We start from the raw sequence: 13,336 nt of genomic DNA, 5'->3' as shown, positions 1-13,336 counted from the left end.
GCAGCAGCCCTGAAAGAGGTTACGATGATGGATCAAAGCAACCGCTTGTGCAACATGTTTTCTTGCTAACACACTGGTAGACAGACCACAGCAAACTCAGCACGCATGAGGTTCTGGTCCGGGTTTGAGCTCTGCGGCTCTCAGCGAACCTCAGCTTTAGCCTTGTGAGGTGACGAGCCCTTGGTGTGTTTGCCCTCCGCAGTCGCCTGTCTCGGTTTCGAGTCTCCCGACCGAGGACTTTTCCCGCTGTTTCTGTCCCTGTCGTCCGGGGCGACCATGCGGCGGATCACTTTCCGGATGACCTGCGTGAGGGGGGGGGGGGGACACGGGCGTGTCACGATGCCCAGCTCTCGTATGCGCTACAGACACGGCACGAAACGGCACAAACACCGATAGGAGCGCTCGTTACTTTTCGGGTGACGATGTTGCCGTCCTCGTCGACGAACTGCTGTTCTGTGACGGAATCTCCAGGGGCATTCCTTGCTTCCTCTCCCTGAAGAGTGGAGGTAAGACAGGGGGGTAATGTTTACCCACTGGAGACTAGCCTACTCCCAATATCTCCATGAAGAGTGGAGGTAAGACAGGGGGGTAATGTTTACCCACTGGAGACTAGCCTACTCCCCATATCTCCATGAAGAGTGGAGGTAAGACAGGGGGGTAATGTTTACCCACTGGAGACTAGCCTACTCCCCATATCTCCATGAAGAGTGGAGGTAAGACAGGGGGGTAATGTTTACCCACTGGAGACTAGCCTACTCCCCATATCTCCATGAAGACTGGAGGTGAGACAGGGGGGTAATGTTTACCCACTGGAGACTAGCCTACTCCCCATATCTTCTTGAGGAGTGGGTGAGACAGGGCGGTAATGTTCACCCACTGGAGACCTAACCCCCTTCTACATGCACTTCACACCCCCCACACCACACAAGCTGCCTGTTAAGCAAGCCACATCCTCTCCCTTCCACGCTTTCATGTTGTCACCCTCAATCAACAAGTTCAACAATACAAGAGCGTGCCGCCACTCTCTTGCTGTTGTTTCTACTTGGGGAGCTACTGCCCATATTCAGTGCCAACAAGCCTCCTTCAGGACCAATAGTCACATGCTTCGACACATGCTTCGACACATGCTTACTACAGATGTATCCCCACACTCATCTGAACTACATACTTTACATCCCTCCACGTGGACTTTCTACTTTACCTACAGGTGCTTTACCTCAGCTGTTATCGACTCAACCAATAGGCCAGCGGAGGATGGGCATACCCCCTATAGCCGGGTCCCTCCTGAGATTTCTTCCCATCAGGGAATTTTTCATGCCACTGGTTGAAGGTGTTTCGCCTCACGAGGGAGTTTTCTTTAACCTTGTGTGCTATCTGGGGGCTTGGGCCTGGTATTTCCCTTTTTCTTCTTCCATTCTCCCCTTCCCCTTTTTCCTTCCTATACTCTTTGTGACAGTCTCTGTGAAAAGCGCAATTTCATTTAAATTGAATAGAGGACCCATTGTAATACAGAGGACCAAAAGTCACCTAGAGGGAGGAACCAAAGAAAATGTTGATCTCATGACCTCCTCAAAGCATGCCATGGATGAAACTGGTACAGAGCTGTCCCAGTAAAGTTAAATATACATATAAATATACATGATGACAGGATAAGTAATAATAATAATAATCATATTTGTAGCTAATTCCGTGATTTACTTATAGAGATAAAGGCTTTCTCAGAAAAGGAGGTGAAGTGAAAAGGAAGTGTGTGGACTGAACAGGAAGTGGTGATCATAAAACCAGTTTATGTTACAGCGTTATTGCAACATAAATCACAAGCTGGAGGCTAACACATGACTAATATGCATGGCTACCTGAGGTATTTTTGAATCTTTCTTTAAACCACTAAATCAATTCTCTACACCCAACAAGCAGAAGGCATGTGCTGTGGATGCAAGATTTGGCTCTGGATTTATACCCCAACGTTCAAAATGAGCTGGTGATATAAGCATCATGCATCATAACACTTTGGACCAAAACTAACAACAAACTCTCAATTATTATGCACAGAAAGATATATTTTGACATTTAAAAATATTCTAACAGGGAACCCTTATCTAAATGGGTCACTACCAAGATCATTTTGGTTAGACCAATAACAAATTTATTTGGAACCCTTTTTTTTTTTTTAGAAAGCTTTCAGCATTTCCACTATTTCATATGTGATATCTTCTTCTGTGGACTGCTTACATAACTGCTGAATTGAAACTATTAAGTTTTCAGAAATAAAAACTGACAGAAAATAATTTGAGTCCCTGTAGTGGAAAGGCAGATTAAAAGGTTAGATTCACATTCACCTTTGATACTTGAATAATCCTGCAAAAAAAGATCTAAGCTTTTGCCCATCCATTGAAGACTTTAGTAAAGCAAAAAATCTTTTTTCAGCTGCCATGCACAACTGCATGTTTGTGAGAATGTCATATGTGCTGTGTGTGTGCACGGTTCTCTAGTCTGTATTTCAAAAAGCCAGGCAAGCGTTCAATTTTTCACAACAGCATTATCTGAGGGGAAAAAGCAGAGGCCGCCTATTCACAAAGTTATGTCAGAAAAGCAGCGTAAATGACAATGTACTTTCAACCTTGGTGGTGGTTGAGGTGAGTTTCCCCCTTCACTGTGAATTGATCTGAGATCAGAGCTGAAAAGCGCAATATGAATACAAACCAAACACCGTGAAACCAAGCCTGAGGGCACACACTGCGTATTAAAGGAAGCTCTGAGCCGCAGAACCACCGCACACCAAGTGCACACCAGCGCAAGACCACAGTCTACCTTAAGAATCACCCGTCTGCGGAACACCCTGGTGGTAACATTCGGTCCTTCGTCTGAGCTGGAGCTAACTTTACGCTGCTGATGAATGCATTTGGCACATTGTATAAACAGACACGCTGTTGATGAGTGCATTTGGCACATAGTATTAACAGACATGCTGTTGATGAGTGCATTTGGCACATTGTCTTAACAGATGAGTACTGCGGCAAGACACAGAGTAGATTGTGTAAATATGCGTGACTGAGTGTGTGGGTCTGTATTCGTGTGCACGTGTGTACCTGTGTGAGTAGGTGTATGAGAGTGGGTGTATATGCATGCGTGGACTGTATGACAAATCAGGACCATACATCTGACAGAGCACGTGTTATCACTGCATCACATGTAGACCCAGATACAGAAGCAGGTTCCATCTGTTGAAGAACCCATAAGCTGAAGTTTAGAAAGAATTCCAGCTGAACCATACCAGTGTAAAAATACACATATAATACAACACTCTTCATCAAATTCATTCACATTGAATTGATACTGATTTTATACACTGAAATTAGAAATAACTTCAAACAGCAACATCATTTTCTCAATAAGTAATCAAGAGGATGTAGTCAAGGTCAACATCCTCTTCCAGCTGTGTCTGAATTGTGTTTTATCAAGTTAGTGCAAAATAGTGGAAATATCTTTTCTGAAATAGGGAAGACTAATGTCTTTAAAACACTTGCTTCGTTTTTTCATTTTTGTTGATGTTGATTGGGTTTAATCAATGCCACTTCTACATTATGAAATAATTTTCATATTCACATTTCTCCAAGCAGATGTTTCCATCTTAAAAAATAAGTTAGTTTGCCTCCCAAAAAAAGTTTTCATGAAAGGAAAGAAAACGAGCTTGCACCACGTAACCTTGGTGATATTCCTGACAGGAAACACCCTGGTTATTAAAAAACAAAAACCTTTGACTGTATTGAAACACCTTTGGAAAGAGAATATTTGTTAGGGTTGATAGTAACCATTCCTGAGAGGCCAGTCCCAGGTGCTGCTGGGAAAAACAGAACACAATCATTCCTCTCACAGGAACATGAGCAAATGCGAGTGTATTCACTCCTTGTTTTCTGTAGCCCATTTTTAAGGTTGTGTGTGGAGTTTTTAAAGAACAGAAAGCACCTCGTGCTCAGTGAGCAGTTGTAAAGAACAGAATGTACCTCATACTCAGGGTGGAGTTTTTAAAGAACAGAAAGCACCTCGTGCTCAGTGAGCAGTTGTAAAGAACAGAATGTACCTCATACTCAGGGTGGAGTTTTTAAAGAACAGAATGCAGCTCATAATCAGTGAGGAGATTTTAAAGAACAAAATATACCTCAAACTTAGTGTGGAGTTTTTAAAGTTCTGAATTTAGCTTATACTCTGAGTGTGGAATTTTTAAAGAACAGAATGTATAGCAGGTGATATTCTTAGTGTGGAGTTTTTAAAGAACAGAACACAGCTCATATTTGTAGTGCAGAGTTTTTAAAGAACATAATTTAGCTTGTACCCTGAATGTGGAGTTTTTAAAGAACAGAATGCAGCTCATAATCTGAGTGTGGAGTTTTTAAAGGACAGCATTTAGATTGTACTCTGAGTGTGGAGTTTTTAAAGGACAGAATTTAGCTCATACCCCAAGTGTGGAGTTAATGCGCATTACCTGAGGTTTGCGCTCAGACGGGATGATGTCATCGCCCCGGCCCGGTCCTGTTGGCTCGTCCTGGCCCTTGGCCGCGCCGGGTATCTGCTGTGGCGTGGTGCGCAGGGCCGTGGCCTGGGGAGAGGGGTGTGTGTGCTCCCCGTTCTGTTTGGCCTTTGCCGCTCTTCCCTTGGAGGACACCGTGGTGGATTCGCTGGAGGTCTCCTGGCTAAAATGTCCAAGCGCAACAGTTGTTTAGCAGATACTCTTGTTTGGAGAGACTGACAAAAAAAACTCAATGCCTTGTTACCGTAAAACATTGACCATTGATGATACAGAGTTATCACTTTCAGAACTGAGTAGTAACCATTGTGTAAACCTACAATGTAACTTTAAGTATGTTCTTTTGTTTTCTATTTGACCATATCTGCAGAATGAAGCCTGTACCTGATCTCCTGCTGACTGTTCGGCTCGGTGCTCAGGCTGCGGCCCTGGGCCTGCGTCTCCGCGGTAACGTTGGGCGTCTCATTGCCCCAGCCTGGAATTGAAGACACGCGTCTTTCTGTGTAACTCTGCACAGCATTCTCCCTCTCCTGTCCCTCTGAGCTGTCCTCCCGGAGGGAGTTTAGCTGCTCCTGCGCCATGTCCTCCTCCTCCTCTTCCTCATCAGACTCGCAGCCCTCCCCCAAGGCCAAAGCCCAGGCCGTCAGTGGGGGTATGGCAGCGGCCCCCTCCTGCAGTAAATCCTCCTCTCCCGCTCCCCGGCACTCCCATGATGCCCCGCTCTCTTTTACCGCATCATGGGTAACCCCAGGCTCCTCCTCTACACAGCCCGGGGTGGGGTCCTGGTGCGGCCTGCACAGGGCCAGCTCACAGGGCCTGCTGGGGCTTTTAGGAGCGTCCTCTAATCTAGAGTCCTCCTCCTCCTCCTCACTAAAGACATCGTCCGTCCAGAGCGGCCCCGTGGAGTCAGGGCCCAGCTCAGAGGGAGAGAGCAGTTCCATTTGGAGCTTGTGGAAACCTGGACGAGACAACAGAGCAGCACTGACAGGGAGCATGCCACAGGAGGCCACACAGACCTAACCGGGAGTCACACACACTGCCCACGGACCTGACCAGGTGTCGCACACACACACACACACACACACACACACACACACGCAAGCACACACACACACACTAAACATGGACCTGACCAGGTGTCTCTTACACACACACACGCACCCTTAAAACTAAAAACACATAACAATGAAGCAATGTTTCCACGTGTTATAATAGTGGTTCTCAAAATGGTTTATTTGAAATGTATGAAAATGCATGAAATGACAGAACAGTTTAAGCACAGAATACATAGAGCTCCCCAGTTTCAGTGGACCGACTTTGGCGTACTGATTATTTTTACTAAATGTGTAAAAAGACTAATCCATCAGCAGTCATTAAATTTGCATTACACCACAAGTATTTACATTTACTCATGAATCCCCATTTCCATGATACGGAGACTTACGCATTTTAAATATCTTTTGCTTTTTAAATACTTTTAAATATGTTTGTAAATAAATTGAGGTGCTTTCTTAAAAATATTGCATCAGGTGTTAGGAAAATTCAGTTTTTGTAATATCCTCCGCTAACAGGATAAAGAAAGGATAATGAAGTAGTCATAAATGTCAGCTGTGCACCAAAAAAAAAAAAAAAAACACCAAAACAGAAGTACACTGACAATGGGGAGCGCCCAAGGGTACTGCACATTAGAATTGAAAAATTATTTACGGGTTACAGTCATTTCAGGATGCGAAGGACCGATGCAAATATGTATGACTTCCCTAGATGATATGGGAAGCAGGAACTTCCCTGGTATTTAAACCAAGACTTGGCAACACAACCAGTTTAAGTTGTGTTGTTCTTAAGCTGAGGCCTGAAAATGACTGTACGCACCAGGTCAGTTCTGAAGCACTGTATGACAATGTGATTGCAAATGGTACTGCACAAATTTAAATTGAATGATTGATTGACTGATAAGAATGTGGCACAGAGTGGGAGAGCAGGGAAACAGAGTTGGACATCGGGGTGAGTTGGCTAGAGAGTAGATGAAGAGTAGGACTTTTGGAATGTCTTTTCAAAATTCTGTTACTGTTCTAGAACTCCTGGCAGTAATGATTGTTACATCAGCATTAGAATGTTTATTTAAGAGCATTCTAATCACATGTTACGATGATGTCACCCTTAAGGGGTGTTGGGGGTGTCAAAGTGGTGATTGGGGTGGGGGGGGGTCTTGATTTGGGCATGGAGAGGATTGGAATGGTGGATTCCAATAATGTAGCATCCAAACCAGGACCCATGAAGCACACTTAGAAGAGAATGGTGGCAGAAAACACAGAATATGGAATAAAAAATAGTTTGAGCAAGAGAGGAAGGACAGAGGAGCCAGAGTCTCGATGGCCTCGTAAGAGGAGAGCGGGGGGAGAGAGAGCCGGGGGGCTGGGGGAGCAGCAGCAGGAGGGAGGCTGTGTGCCTGTGGGCTGCAGGAGGAGGCAGGAGGTGGCAGGAGCTCTGGTTTTGCAGAAGAAGCTCAGAGAAATACATGACAATACATAAGCAGATTTTGTCTTTAAGCCATGGCCAATGGTTTAAGAGGACCAAAGGTGTTACTGCTATGAGGAGCGAGTATTTGTGAAAATCTATTGACAGCTACTCATTACAGCAGTTCCATCTATATCAATAATTCATATTATTATCTTTATTAAGCTTACAGAGCAGTCAAACATTTGGCAACAAAAGCAGGCAGAATATTACAATAAATAAACCATACCACATTATTAGTGAAGGCTTTGTCACATTCAAAAGACATAGTCACATTCAAACTTACTGAACGAAAGAACTTATTGATTTACTAGTCACAGTAAATCAGCAAGTGATTTACTAGTTTACTGAGAAAGAGATTTTCAAAGATTTTATATTCAATTCCCAAAAATAAACGTTTGTTTTAGAAACATATACAGTATTGTGCATTTGATTCAGTTCTCCAGGCTCAAGAGTACATTTGAACGATCTTTGATCATAAAATAAGTGTGGGTCCGGAAGTTGACGTAAATTCACGTCTGGTTTTTTTTTTTGTTCCCAAATGATAATTTTAAAATTTAAAGCAGAGATCGGCAAGGTGGAGCTAAACTTTACCGTCTGCTTGATCCAGGAAAGCAGAGTTATCATCCGCAAAACTTCTGGTGCCTGAAATGTTACCGTAGTCAAATATTGGGCCTTCCAGCAGCGTCACGATGTCCATGCGGTTGACCTTGGTCAGCACTGTGGTTAAGGCATCCGCTAGAACAGGGAAACGTAGCGTACATTTAGAAAGGGACAATTTGTTCACAGGATCATACAGACCTGGGTCAGGTTATTCAATTTTTCACTTTAAACATTGTGAAATGTCCTTGAGGTTATTGTAAATTTTCAGGGAAATACATCCTTTTATCATTAGATGCAAAATTCTATCTTTTGATCGTATGTGTTACCTACTATCATGATTCTCTCTCAACCCCCGCCACCCCCAACCACTAGCCCCACACGCAATGTTTACAAAATTGTAAAAACATTTTTTAAACCTTTTTAACTTATGATGGGGTCCCTGTGATGCCTTTGAGTCTGGGTGGGTGGTCTCTGGATCAATACCGGACAGAAACTCCGACTTTAAAGCATCTGGAAAGTCCCATTGGCTGTGAGATCTTTATTTATCACCAGTATTTTTGGCATGTCATTGTCGGCCAGTAGTTGAGTCACTCCCATTGGGTCACCACCTACACAAGCTCATGACTCATCGGAGGAAGTGACTGGCCATTGGCCCAGCTAGCAAAGCAAATGATTGGAAGTTTGGCTAATTTTATCTCACACCATCTTACAGTGCCGTAGTCTTATGAGCCAGGCAACCTATGGTCTGTTAGCCTCCAGTAGGCAACCCAGTAACAATCTAAATATATTTTAAAAGATTAAATACAATTTGAATGCATTACTTTAGAAAACATACATGGCCTTTGTGTTATTGTGCTGGTTTCATAATTGTATTTTCTGTTTAGTTATCTAATGTATTTACCCATTCGACCTAATATTATTGCTCAGGCAGGTGCACCCACCGCTGCTTCCCCAAATCCATGAAATGCAGATATTACCAAGGTTACAGTTTGATGTTCATTCAGGTACATCAAAATGGCTGACATAACGAATCTTATGTGAATCACCTTGCTTCCAGACACTTCCAGTCGCTCACACTTACTTGTAGCATCATTACCATCTCTTTTGACCCACTTCTTCAACAGCATGAAACTCTGTGCCGTCAATGAGTTGGGGTTCTCCATTCGGATGTGGTTTATTTCATCAACTGAGAAGTTCATTTCCCTGGCAAGCTCTGCGAAAAATTAAACAGTCCCTCAGAAATGCAGCCACTCGCAGGCGCAGTGACACAGAGCAGCCTGTAGAGGGCACTCATATACAACAGTGGTCCCCAAACCTCCTGACCTGTCAACCATCATATTCAAATAAACAATTTAATTTAAGTGGTCAAAACAGAAAAATATGGAATTACTTTTCTAACATCAAAACCACTGCATGTTGTGTAAGTGCAGAGCACACTACAAATGCAGTATTACATTTGACTAATTAAGATATGTATGCCATTATCAGTAAAAAGTTGTACGTGTGTGATAATACAATGTAGATACCATAACAGTATCAGGAATGCATTGAATAAAATATTTTAAGCACCCCGTTTAAAAAAATAAATGAAGTGTTAACAATATCCCACAGATTAAATAAAATAATTATATAGCACAACACTACAAATATGCCTCAGGCACACGTCTGTGATTTTAGTGGTTACACAGAATGCAGACAGTGCATTACAGTAAGGTTATGCATCATCGGGCAGATGTAATGGGATAACTATCTAACGTGTGCATTCAGAAGAAGGCTCTACTGACCTCATTCTAAGGGATGACTGAAATGCAGGAGAGAAAACTGCTTTGGGAAAACTGCAGATGCTAATTACAGTACAACAGATTGATTTGACTACTGCAGATGCTAGGGACTGTGAAGTCCTCTAGGGGGCAGAATATTCTTTGTTTCTTACCGGTCCAGCTCAGACCCAAATGGTCAGCTACGATTGCCATCCGCAGGTCAGTTCTTTCACAGGGACTCTCTGGGCCTAGAGTGGAGAAGATAAAATGGTTAAAATCAAATATTAACATAATATAGTTATTAAAAGAGACTGCACCCTTTTCTGGCCAAACATGTCTTAAGAAAATTGGACAAGTGTTCCATTCGCTATTATTATGCAATACTCTTACCTACATAGCTACGAATAGTGCCTGGTATAATGCTAGAAGTACTTTAATGTATTTCCAATTTACAATGACAAGAAAAGGGATAACAGTCACTTTGTTGTGGACTGGAGTTTGTTGACAATTCACTCGTGCTCTAGGTGTGCTTGTGATTATGTACCCTGTGGACCTATGCAAGCAATTTCTCTCACAGGGAAAACAAACAAAATGAAACAAAAAAGTCCACAAGAGTCAATGTTTTTTTTTTTCTTTTTTTTTTTTTTTTTACTTTATGAAGCTTCATATAAAAGACTAAGGTGGTTTGACACTAAAATGGAACTACACATGCGGACGACCTGTGTGCTCTGTCAACAATGCCGCAAGGCTCTGTGGTGCAACTTGATAAAGTCGTAAAACTGCACTCTCGCTACCTGCACAGACACAGACTGGAGACTAGTCTGCTGCACAGCGGTCATAAATCGACTCTAGCATGCTGCGGTCACCGACTACTTGTGGGTATCTGACAAGACGGCACACAGAAATGACAGAATGACAGGAATGACATTTAACTACGGTTAAAACCACGCCACAGGCAATCACAACGGCTCATGCACTAAAGATCAACAAGTTGAAAGTTTTACAAACTAGGCTTGATCTCCACGGTGGGAGCCTGACTGCCTCCATTCCCACCAGTCCGCCTATTCCTCCTCCTCTCACTGCCGGCCAGCTCAGCCTTCGCTCTCACGGGCGCCGCGTCGCTTTTCCGCTCCCTAGCGGACCGTGACGTAAGGGAAGGCTGAGAGGCCTCCGACAGTGAGGTGCTTCTTGACGTGCTGTCTTCATCGGAAATTTCTGACTGCATCTTTTTCTCTTCGTCAGAGAGGCGGTCCACCAGTTTTAGTGTCTCCCCGCTAAGGCCCTTAAAGTACTCGATGGAGCGTTTGCACACTTCCCTGCCTGCCTCACACGCCGAGCCACTGCCGGAACTGGTCCTGTCTTTATCAGGCAACCTGGAGGCCTGCTTAGCTCGCTCTTTCTCGGTTCTCACCGACCTGGACACAATCTGCACTGAAACCTGAGAACTAACACTACTCCTCTTAACCTCCTTTACTGGAATTCTAGACCTGGGTTCAACAACTGCTGGGTTATCTATCCTTTTCCTGACCTCAGGTTTAACTGCTTGCCTCGGCTTCTGCTTTCCCTGTGCTGTAGAGCTCAGTGCATGTGATGTTGAGCCTGGGGCTTTGACTGGCAGTCTCGACTTTGGGGGCCTAACTTCAGTTTCCTTGGACTCGATGGTCTTTCTTTTTTCACCCTCTCCTTTCATTCTCTCTGAGTCCCTGCAGAAGGAGGCCTCAATCCTACTGACCTGCTGAAGAGTGGGTTCTGACGAGCACTGCAAATTGAACACTACGCTGCCACACTGAATGTAATTGGCCTGCACATTCGAGGACTCAAGATTGTTGTTGTTATTGCAATTCTCTGTTGGGAAATCTCTTCTCTCTGATGGCTTTGATGCTATAAGTCTACCGGTGTACATTTCTGAGTGTTCTGGACTTTGGCTGTCTAACAAGTCTGCTTTACAGTCAGTTAATTCAACTGAACCAGAGTCTTTTTTTACAGTGATGGAAGCTGCGATCCCCATTTTAATAGGGGTGCGCAATTTCGAATCAACTTTGGAGGCTGTTATTGTACATGAGGATGTCTCCGCTATGATTATGTCACCAGTTGGTGTGTTCAGACAGTCAGTGCTGGTTTGAATGACATTGCACTTGACTGTTGTCGTAGTGTCAGTAGGAGCATTGTCCTTTATCTCTAGTGCGTTGTCCCCTGCCTGTGAGGTAGCTCCCCCTGGACTCCTGACCCCTTTCCCCTTGACCCCTGACCTCCCTTCAGAAGTATGCTCACCAATCTGAAAAAACTGAAGTCTCTCTTCAACAAAATCCCGCTTGCTCATGTCAATTGCACCACCGCGAGTCATCTCAAACATCTTCCCTTCGTGAAAGGGGAAGGGGTTGGGCTCGCTACTTGGAGTACTCTCATCTGTTGGGGTTCTGGCAGGGGTAGTGTCTGGAGTAGTCGCTTGTGACCTGTCCTCTACAGTCAAACCGAAGGGCTTGGGTTCTTCATCTTTTATCCTAGCATCAAAAACTTCACCCTCTCCTCCTTTGCTGGGCCAAGGATCAAAGTCCAAGCCTTTGGTTGCAACAGTTTTAAAAGTGGTGTTAAACTCCTCCTCTAATTGGTAATTGAAATAGCTCTCTCCAAATCCTTGTCTATCGGGGTGACGTCCTTCCAAAGAGTAGATTCCATTCTGTTCATCAGCTGACTTGTCAGATGAGTCTTTTACCTCTCCATTTCCCCCTTCTTCACTTGCACCTTTCTCTTCCTCAATGACTTCAAGTCTAAAGGAGCGTTCGGACGGCTTCATATCTTTTCTACTGTCTTTGGATAGGTTTGATGGTTTTGAGTCCCTCTCACTCAGTCCATCATCCTCATCCTGAAGGTCATACCCATCAAGGGAATCAATTTCTGTTGCATCAGTGTCATGAGAAAACTCTGCAGTAGTTGCGATCGAGCAGTCGGTAACAGACTGATCATTTCCATTTTGCTCAAAGTCCAAATCCTCTCCTTTGGCATCATTGCCCATTTCCGTTTCATCCTGGTTACCATTCTTTTCTAGCCCTTTAGGCTTGGAGCGCAACTCGTCCTCCTCTGAAATCTTGAAGGTGTACTTTTTTAAGGGAATGGGCTGAAATACAGACTCGTCATCACTGGAGTCACTATCTCCCACCACAGTGGGTAGAGGGGATGGGGGCTGAACTCTGATGATGGGCTCTGCTAGGAGGTGTTTATCATGTTCCTCTTGCAGGTTCACCTCCATCATTTCAGTCTCTGTCTCAGACGAGGCACAGGAGGCCCTTTTTTCCGTCTCAGATGGTTCTGGGTCCAATGGAGGTGGTGGAGGAAATTCAATATATGCAACTCGCTTTTCCTTACTTTTCTTTCCTACATCCTTGTTCACATCTGTAACCTCTGATTGGGAAGATTTTTTCTTGGCTGGTGGAGAATCCTTCAGGAAAAAAGGGATTTCTTCTTCGTCCTCTAATTCCTCAGCAACTTCTGCAATTGGACTGGCTTTGCCTAACATGAAGCCAAATAGAGAATCTGGGGTTCTGGAGGTGAGGTCATAACTAACTTCCTCAGAACTAGGAGTCTCAGGGGTTAGGGGACTTTTTCCCGAGCTGTCCATAAAAGACACCTGCTCCAGTGTGTCATCTTCAGGGCTGCCTTGGGGAGATGGTGGTTGTTTCTGTTTAACAGTATAAAACATTCCCCGAGTCTCATGCACTGTTCGGCTTTCTTGGCTCACAATTTTTTTGCATGTTCCCTGCTGCCCGCCTGCAGTTTCTTTCTCATACTGCTTGCCTACTTGTATGCTGACATAAACTGGCAGTGTTTTTATATCACTTGAGCTTTCAGCTTTGACTGTGGGTGCTACCTTTTCCATGTACTCTACCGGAGTGCTGTCACCAATGTCATTGGATATTGTAACTAGGCTACGCTC

General features: G+C 44.1%; 1 protein-coding gene across 14 annotated transcripts in view; it reads right to left on the bottom strand.

Annotated features, from left to right (window-relative positions):
• LOC133117972 (ankyrin-3-like) overlaps positions 1–13,336 on the bottom strand; it is a 135,484-nt gene that overhangs the window by 3,987 nt on the left and 118,161 nt on the right. For 12 of the 14 annotated variants that reach the window (XM_061227538.1, XM_061227543.1, XM_061227540.1 and 9 more), the window contains 9 exons: positions 9,579–9,653; positions 8,727–8,858; positions 7,637–7,780; positions 4,910–5,483; positions 4,484–4,691; positions 3,159–3,221; positions 2,812–2,889; positions 410–493; positions 150–302 (listed from right to left, as the gene is read on the bottom strand). In XM_061227538.1, the coding sequence (XP_061083522.1) occupies positions 150–302; positions 410–493; positions 2,812–2,889; positions 3,159–3,221; positions 4,484–4,691; positions 4,910–5,483; positions 7,637–7,780; positions 8,727–8,858; positions 9,579–9,653 (1,511 nt within the window). The remainder of the gene's footprint in view (positions 1–149; positions 303–409; positions 494–2,811; positions 2,890–3,158; positions 3,222–4,483; positions 4,692–4,909; positions 5,484–7,636; positions 7,781–8,726; positions 8,859–9,578; positions 9,654–13,336) is intronic. The other 2 variants (XM_061227551.1, XM_061227552.1) reach the window with 1 other exon arrangement.

The sequence above is a fragment of the Conger conger genome, chromosome 18, assembly GCF_963514075.1.
Source record: "Conger conger chromosome 18, fConCon1.1, whole genome shotgun sequence".
Lineage (NCBI taxonomy): Eukaryota > Metazoa > Chordata > Actinopteri > Anguilliformes > Congridae > Conger > Conger conger.
This window is presented reverse-complemented; position numbering and strand designations above follow the sequence as displayed.